At 33.8% G+C, this 9,478-nt stretch overlaps 1 protein-coding gene across 1 annotated transcript in view; it reads right to left on the reverse strand.

The window, feature by feature from the left end:
* LOC106467686 overlaps positions 1-8,856 on the reverse strand; it is a 39,216-nt gene extending 30,360 nt beyond the window's left edge. Inside the window, exons 1-2 of the mRNA XM_013928065.2 lie at positions 8,577-8,856; positions 5,616-5,984 (exon numbers count right to left, since the gene is read on the reverse strand). Of these exons, the coding sequence (XP_013783519.1) occupies positions 5,616-5,984; positions 8,577-8,649 (442 nt within the window). The 5' untranslated portion in view covers positions 8,650-8,856. The remainder of the gene's footprint in view (positions 1-5,615; positions 5,985-8,576) is intronic.
* Between the last annotated feature and the right edge of the window lie 622 nt (positions 8,857-9,478).

Below are 9,478 nucleotides of genomic sequence, written 5' to 3' on the forward strand. Positions count from 1 at the left end.
AAATAGCGTCTGTAACCTTATATTAGTTCATATTAAACATTCGGTACTTGGTTGTTCCTCCTCGTACTTTAATAACCTCTTCAAGGCGCCATGACATGCTGTCGATTAGGATATTGATGTAATCTACCGTGATTTTATCGTAACGTGTGACTAGAAGGCTCTGCAACTCAGCTACATTAACTGGTTTAGGGACGTGGTTAGCTATTTTCCGGCTTAGTTCTTCCAAACAGTTTTCAATTGGATTACAATCTGAAGGCTTTGCTAGCCATGACTATCTTGTAATGTCCTCCTGGTCGAGATATTCCTATACAATACGTACACTGAGGGTAGTGGCATTGACATTCTGGAGCAAAAAGTTAATGCCAAACCTTGCCCCAGCATATGGCAGAAATAACGTCTCCATGTGATGCCCTTAGAAGGCGCCATTGACGCTTCCTTGGAGAATATAAAGTGCAGTTTCTCCCCCATGATGGTTGATAGCTGCTTAAAAATGTACTGCACCATTTCCTGTGTGTTTCCCATATGTTCTCCATGCAAAGAACGAACACCAATCCCACCATCAGCTTTAACAAGCTGGAAACAAAACTAATATGAAAAGATGGCATGTTGCCAGTGTCCTAACTCTAAGTTGGTATGTTGTCTTGCCTAAGTAACATGGTGACGGCAGTAAATTCTGGTTAATATCGATTTGCAGGTAGCTCGTCTTGCAAAATAACCTTGTTTGGTAACTTTCTATGCACTGTTCTTCTGGATACTCTGGAATGAAAGTGTTCTCACCAATTTAGATCAACAGATGATGCATTGAAATTTACATTCTACTATCAGTTTTGAGAAGAGTGTTTGAAGGACTAGAAGATGTACGTTCTCCAAATGGGCATGGATGGAAAGTTTTCAAAAACAGTAGTACTATTCACTGGTAGCATACAAATCCAGCAACATTAAGGCTTTCGGAACTGGATGGTTGCCATTGTGAGACCACATCAAATACTAGGAATAGTTCTTGCAAAAACACAGGGCTCCCATGCATTGGTGCGAGCAAGTACACTTACGGTTGCATAAATGAGGAATCAATCCCATATTAGGATAACAGTTACATATACTGAATGTAGAAGAACTGATATTCGATTTATGCAAATGTTTAGTGGTGTAATGCATTAAAAGTTTTATATTAGAAGACTTACAATTATGCTATCTGCATGAATCTCCCTCAAATTTCAATGTACACAAAAATGTTTGATTATTTTTTCACCATAAATGGAAGAATGTAAACGCTTGATTATGCTTTTTTATGTTAATCAAAATATCCTGTAAATAAACTTGGAATATGTGCATTGTATGTGCATTATTCTATAGTAACCGTTGGGCAGTTTTGGGTTTAGAGGGTGGGTCGACATGTCATAATATTTAATATGTTTAAAGTGAATTGCAAGGGTCGAAACAAACAGAAATTAAAATAAGACATTTTATTTATATTTTCTATATTTTGGTAACAAGATATTTTTTCTTAATCTATTAAAAACAGGTCTACAAGTTCACTTAGTATAGTATCTTATATGGTATACCCAAAGTACACAAGCCTTAATTTTCCTGGAAGAGCAATTGTATAGATTATTTGCACTTTCAAAACTCTGAACTCTAGCGAAAGTTTTACTTAGTTGCTTAAATCCTTTAATGTAAAATTATATTATATATGTGGCACTTTTGAATTTTATTTTCATCTATAGAATACACATTTGTTTGTCCTACTACTTTGGCTAACGTGGGTGTAGAATCCTTAAACACAGATATCCTTATTAACAAATTAACAGATATGAGCTTAAACCTTGTTATGTCGGTCTAATATTATTATTGATATTCCATTATACATCTTTATATATTTTGTTACTATTCAAGATTATAATGCTCAAGTAAATAAAATGTGCGTGAGATCACCACTTGCTCCTATCTTGGCCAATATTTTCATATATCATGATTTGATGGGTGTAATCTCACAGTTAAAACATTTAATACAATGTGATATGCTGATGGTGTTTTTGTCCATTTTGGGGGAATTTGCAATGATTTCAAAATTTCACCGCTACTTAAACAATCAAATGCAGCTAACTCTTGAGCATAGACAATAACATGAATTGTCTTTTCTCGACATTCTATTGATTTGCATACAAATCTTAATAGTTTCACACGTAAAAGTACATAACCTTGTGACCATACTAGCTACCATGGCTTTTACAATAGTGATTTATCTGTCCATTTTACAAGAAAAATTAACGTTCATCAAAGAAAAGCTAATCTTAGTGAATTTCTGGTACGTAATCATTATACAGCTCATACAACAGCAGATATGCAAAGTTACTGCCCCTCAAATTCATTATTTTTAGGTTCCAAAACTTGTTGTGCTGTTAGTATTTCCGTGTTTGGACGATTTCTTTCAAATACATAAAAATATTTCAGTGATTTTATGCTGTAGACTTCGATCTTAAAGTTGCCAAATATGTCTCTCTAAACTTTTCCGTTTTTAACCTTACTTGTTAATTACCATATGCTTTTTAGATCTTGGTTATTCATTAGTATCGTCCATCCACATCATTTTTGGCTTACCTCTTGCCATATTTCCCTAGATATTTTACCCAACTGCATTTAAGAACGTGTTACCACTAGAAATGCTCATCACATGTTACTTTTATGTACGGATGTGCAAATACAACTAATATTTGTTTTTGTCTACACGAGTTTATCTTAAACAAATTTCTTAATCACAAAGACAAGATTTCAAAACGTCAGCGTAGACTTTTTTTTCAATATAATTGTCCAGAATGCCATGGGGTTTATCCTAGTACTACCTTAGATGGTTGAATACCAGAGAAACGAACAAGCTAATTCTAATAGTGTAAATATAACGGCTAAAGAAGAACACAAACTATCACCACGCCAAACGTTACTCAGCCTGCAGCATTTTAACTCATTGCTACGACTTAGAATGAATGAGACCTTCACTTAAAGGAAGCTACATCTATGGACAGAGTGAAATCTGCCCTTTACAAAAATGATAGTGCTGGGAGGCTTCTATTAACTTTGTAATAACTCATGCACCCTTTTCAGTCTTCAATAGTGGCGTCTTATCCAATGATTAATAAAAGACTAATACTTAAATAATAAATAATAAATACATAAATGATCAAATTGTCATACGAAAAGAATATATTATATGTATGTCACTGATAAAATTGAATAATCTAAGCAGCCACAAACCAGTGAAGACTCGACATATATTATTTGACCCGTTAAAAATGTTTTTGACGCTTCTTAGAAAAGGCGTGAAAGGTGTGTACCAAAACTTTTTAAAAAAGTAACACTGCGAGCTACTGATAAGTACCACGTACAAACAAGGGGTCCTAAAAATACCACAAAGACAGCGATGCATTTTTTGAGAGGAACTCATCGATTTAGACATGAAGAATAAGGAGCAACATTTTATAAGTAGAAGCTTCTCTTAGTTGATATCTAAAAGACAAATAGGCCACGCCAGTAAAACCTCTTTAATGAATACTTTGGCAGAATACTGTAATAATTTTAACTCACTTTTTTATGGTAAAATAGATTCTTGATGATCACATAAAAGCAGTCTTTACTTGATAATACGTTGTAACTTTAGATTATGGTACACAAACATCACTTTTATCACGATTAATTAAGATTATGTCGGTCTAAAATATTGAAATACCACTTGCATAAAGTTTATAACAATAGACACAAATTAACCAAATACAATTCTGGATTATTAGATTTCAAAATTCTCGTCATAAAAAAGGTAGAATGATAGAACTGCCAAAACCCAATTACCTCATGATCAGTCAAAACACTGGATCAGAGTTAACACTCACGTAAGTATCCTTTTCTTGGAAGAAAATTTATAGCATCCGCAAAAACATCCTTCTGTGTATGCTAATTTACGATCGATAATTATGAAAATCATCCACATCCTGTGTAAATTTTAGTCTCTTATTTATAAACTGCGACTCTGGATAAGAATTTTCACCACCAAATATATTCATCTCCTAATGGTGAGTTGAAACTATGGGTATAACTTTAAAAGATTAAACAACTTACTATATAATATATTTTCTACTACAGTGTTAAGATAGGATCTATATGTTTCAGTGCTCTTATAGCGCCATAACCTTGATAATGGGGGCCGTAAGAGCATGGAATCATGTAGCCTATTTTAACATTGTAATAAAGATTTTATGCATTAAGTTGTCTAATATTTTTCTTATCAAGTTCCATAAAAACCATTTTATGTAATATGGAAAACCTTCACATAAATATTTGTCTCTTCATTGTAAGCTATAATTCTAATTAGGATGACCATCTACATAAATATTCTTCTTATGATGATGAGATAGAACTATGGATAAGAACTATCATTTACATAAAAATACGACTCTGGAGTATCACGCATAAAACCAAGACTGAGAACTTCCAACCAACAATTTTATTGGATGTTGTCGAAATGTTAAACTGTTCAACCACTGGATTCTTCCATTAACAATCAACAATCGTTACTTATAACTTGTGTAGCATTAGCTCTATTTTTATCTAGTTTCAGTGAGCAACTAAACATATTGTTTGTTTGTTTTTTAAATATGCACAAAGCTACACAAGGGCTATCTGTGCTCTGCCCACCACGGGTATCGAAATTCGGTTTCTAACGTTGTAAGTCTGCAGACATACCGCTGTGCCTCTGGGGGGCATATCGTACAGTTCTCATCACGTATGATAATATTTCAACATTTCAATTGTCCGCGCCTCTTCTCATTCGCTACTATATTTTCATCAACTATAGGCAAAAATAATGCTTAATTAAAGCTGCTCTGATATTTTTAACAAGCATTACGAGTATAAAATGTAATTAACTGTTGTCGTTTTAGGAATATTGAAGAATTAACTGGTAATATTATTTCTGCCTATCTTCTTAAAGTAATGAAGAAAAAAATTAGCTCCATTCACATAAGCTGTTTTTGTTATTATTAAATATTAAAAAAAGTATTATACATTTTCACTCGTAGCTAGTGAACACTTTTAATCTAAGTTATCTAAAATACTGAGAACATGCATATTCACTCTACATTATAATACAGATAGATTTTGTACAAAATATTACTATTCTGCTTGTTTATTCCTACCTAGCCTGTTCTACCAGTTAGATATTTAACACTTATTAGACACGGGAATCTGCCTATTCTCAGCCAGGCAAACAATTATCTTTGCAGATCAAGTACAGGCGTTCTTTTCGTCCAACAGTGTCATTATGTTTACAAAATATTAAAGTGTAATTCCTAAACAACATCGAGTACCGAGTTCTAACGGTTTATAACAAAAATTAAATCAGGCGTAATTAGCGTTACCTATTAACTGATGTGGTCGCTAACTTACAAATGTTTACAAATAAAATTGTTATATTAAAGTGTAATTCCTAAACAACATCGAGTACCGAGTTCTAACGGTTTATAACACAAAAATTAAATCAGGCGTAATTAGCGTTACCTATTAACTGATGTGGTCGCTAACTTACAGAAACAAAAATAGGTGAGCCGGACTTCCCAAATATATCTTACCGTATATAATCATCAGCTTCTTTTGCAAGTCCTCTCCTGCTCTTGACAACACGTTGCAAGTGTACATCCCCGACATGTCAGTGGTGGGGTTGATAATATTTATGGCTCGGTACCTAGTGTACTCAGTGGACGGAGAAACGCTGTAATCTAGGTTTACCCGGCCTTGCAGGCGGTAAGAGAAATATCTGCTTCCAAGTTCTGGGATCCATTGGTAGATCGGTTCTGGATCGTTGTCTAGAAACCATTTCACCACAAGGTGATTATCTTTCATGGTGAAGTCGTATTCACAGTCCAGCACCACGGACTCCTGTGAGCCGTTCTTCAGCCATGATGGGACTGACAAGCGTGTTATCTGAAGAGCTCCAGAATCTGAAATAGATGAAACTAATTGAATTAGATCTTGTCACTTCAGATGGATCATGACGTTGTGGTCAGTGCGGGTGCGACTGACTGAAGTGGCTGTCAATATTGCGAAAAGGAATCGAATCCACAGTCTAGACTGAAGAAAATGATTAAATCTAATTAGTAAAGCTGATTGAACTCGTCACTAATTACGATTAGATCACTCCAATAAAAGAAATTGCCTAATATAAATGAACCGACTAATTTTTTGTTGGCCTAACATAAATGAACCGACTCATTTTTTGTTCATGTAAAGCTACACATATGTTTTGCGAGTAATTAAGTAAATTTTGTTTAATAAAATTTACCCATTGTAAATGAGCTAAAATCTGATCAAATTTCTTCTCTTCATAGTACAATACAGAGTATATTATTAACGTAAACAACACGAATTAAATCTCAACATGAAATTATAAGAACTTCGTTTTATCAGAATTTAGATGAAACTGGCTAAACATATTATAGAAATAGTTCCTTATGGAATGTCCCTTTAGTGACACTAAATGTTAAGAAAAGTGCAGCTCAAACGGAAGCCTATCATCTCAAAAATAACTTACTATTATTATTATTACAGATGTAGCTCAAGCTATAAAAAACAAACCCCATATGTGTATATTTGCAGCGAATGCATTCAGAGCAACATATGTTGCACATAAATAAATAATCCATCATGAACCAATATACAAAGCACAAACTGGAAAGTTTTCTAGCATTAGAACTCTAACTTAACGACAATATATCCATCATTAACACTGTTTTTACGAGGAACTTGTATTCATAGCATATATAGTACTGAAAATAATTATGAAAACAGTGAAACAGCTTCCGATCTATTGATGTAAATTAACTCTACCAGAATACAATCACATGTTCAGAGCTCAATCAGAGAGGATCACACCAGAATAACACACATAAAAGTACAGGCAATCATACTAATCCCAGCAGAAGTATAGTGATTCATTCATGGTCCCCAGAACAGAAACGACGCATGGCAAGTGTGTACGATATAGTCTTTACCAGATAAACGACAATCCAATAGAGATCTCACCAATGCAAGTAAATGTATGAACAGTAAGTTATATACTAGCATGTAATGGTCTAAATGGATGTTAGATGCACACACAAAAATCACTGTTCAGAAGAGAAAATAAAACAGAAAGTATGAAAATGGTACCATACTTGAAAACAATGCGATGAATAAACTGTTTTGTTCGACAGTAGAGGTTCAAATGGTATCACGATCAACGTTCAGCAGTAAAGCAAGCTGGGGAACCATTACAAATGTTGGGTGCAACTCAGCCATTGATGTTGATACCTACAAAATTGGTGACACCCTGACTACTAACACGTAATTATCATGATATTTCCTCAGGAAGAAAGTCTGTTGAGCAAGGAGTCATCTTGAAGCACGTTAGTTATTCCAAGAAGGAAACAACACATATAAATCAAAATAGGTAAATGAAACAATCGCAGTCATGGCTTGGCCTGCACAAAGTCCCGTTATAAATATTATGAAGGCTGTCTGCACTTATATGAAAATTCATAAGAAATGTCAAACAAGTACTAAACAACTTGCCGAATTTTGCGTAGTAATACAATACACGTTGTGACACGTTGTTTCACAGCCATGCACTGATAAATTTATGGTAGCATAAAAACAAGACGTACTGCTCTGCTTAAAAAAATATAAAATGCTATTTGCCTCATCTTCTCGATCTGACATTTCTTTATTTTTTCTAGCGTATTTTAGTTTTGAAATGAATGTTTAGATTTACCATATACAAAGGGTTGAGGACGTCGTATTTAAACGAATTTGAATATGTAGACCAGCAGGTCATGTGACAACCACATCTGATATAAAGCCGTGGTGAAACAATATTGTAGAACTACGTTTTAACATTGTTTGACGGCACGAAGGGTAGTATGACGCCCGAGAATTTATCACTTTTAGAATAGAATGTAAAAGTTCTTTTCGGCGCAGAGTATTCGTACTCTCAGATCATAAACGTGTATTCAGGTCAGGGATTTAGAAAAGAAAAACACTTCCCGAAAGTCTTTTAAATCATAAAATAGCAGTTCTTTCGAAATGCATTATCTAGGTGACACATTATTATTTTTTCAGATATCCCGAATTGAGTTATAAAAAGAGTTATAAAAAGACACAAACAAGATGATTATCTTCAACATAGGTAAATACCAATTATTTTTACTCTAGAGTTCTTTAACACCTTAGCGTACAGAGACAGACCGAACACAGTTATGCCATGTTCCAGACGACGTCAAAATCCATTATAGAACTGTTTTCATTCGATTCCAGGGGAGGAGATAAAACTTATCAAATATATATATTTATTTGTAAAGATTGTTAGAAAAACTTATTGGTTTATATTTTGAATTATAAAATTAATTAATAAAATAGAATAAATCAATTAAATAATGTTTCTCACTCGACTGGTGTAATTCCTTAGTCAGCAAAAAGCTTTGTTAGAAATTAATTTCTCAGCGGGTAATATTACTTAGTGCTTGTTTTATTTGATTAAATATATCATCTTTCCTTACCTTTTAGAATTAGAAGTAGCAAGAAAGTTACTGCAGTCAGTTTCGAAACGGACATGCGATTGGGAAATTCCATTATTTTATTAATGCTTTTGAGCTATAGCTTACTTTCGTAACTCTCAGTGTTTTAAATAGCGTTATTAGAAAATACACGTGTTAAAAGCTATACTTTTTACATCATCTGATTTGACAATGACGAAAGACCGCAAGCTGAAGGAAAAACCTCATCCGTTATGTAACAACACTTGTCAGTAGTCTGTCTCGCTGGTTTGCTCAACATGGTCTGTGGCTTGTGAACTAGCGTAAGCTCTTCTCAACGCAAATCATAATGTTCTGTAACTACACATCAATATTGCTTCTAACATTACTGTTTGTGGCGCCATCTGGTGTATATATAAATTATGGCCATCAAAGTGAATTTCGTCACTTGAAGAATTTAACAGGAAAAAGAATCACTAATATTTTGTGATTTCTCGATTATAGAACTTTTTGGCTGTAATCATTTATTTCATTTTCAAATTTGTCAGCGTACTTCTCGTCACATCGCAGCTATATCGCAATTTGTGTTTATTTTTTCCATTGATAACTCTTTGTGTACCTATTACGATCTCACACAATCAATAAATTTAGATTACATACAAACATAGGGAGCAAAATAATAATAATAGATACTGTGAAATATTATGTATACTAAGTACCAAAAATTATCGTGCAGTCTTAAATTTATTTAAAACATCAAAAGATCTAGTTATATGATGTCTGAATGAGTAAAACAACAAAACGGTTCCTCGTGGTTTTCAAAGATCAGCCAGGGGACTACGCATAATGAAATATCAGAGTAAGAGGTTTGTTTGGATCTTGTTACGCAAAGGAAAATGGCTAAAGCCTCCTGGGAGTTGTTTATT

The sequence above is a fragment of the Limulus polyphemus genome, unplaced genomic scaffold (genome assembly GCF_000517525.1).
Source record: "Limulus polyphemus unplaced genomic scaffold, Limulus_polyphemus-2.1.2 Scaffold82, whole genome shotgun sequence".
NCBI classification, from domain to species: Eukaryota; Metazoa; Arthropoda; class Merostomata; order Xiphosura; family Limulidae; genus Limulus; species Limulus polyphemus.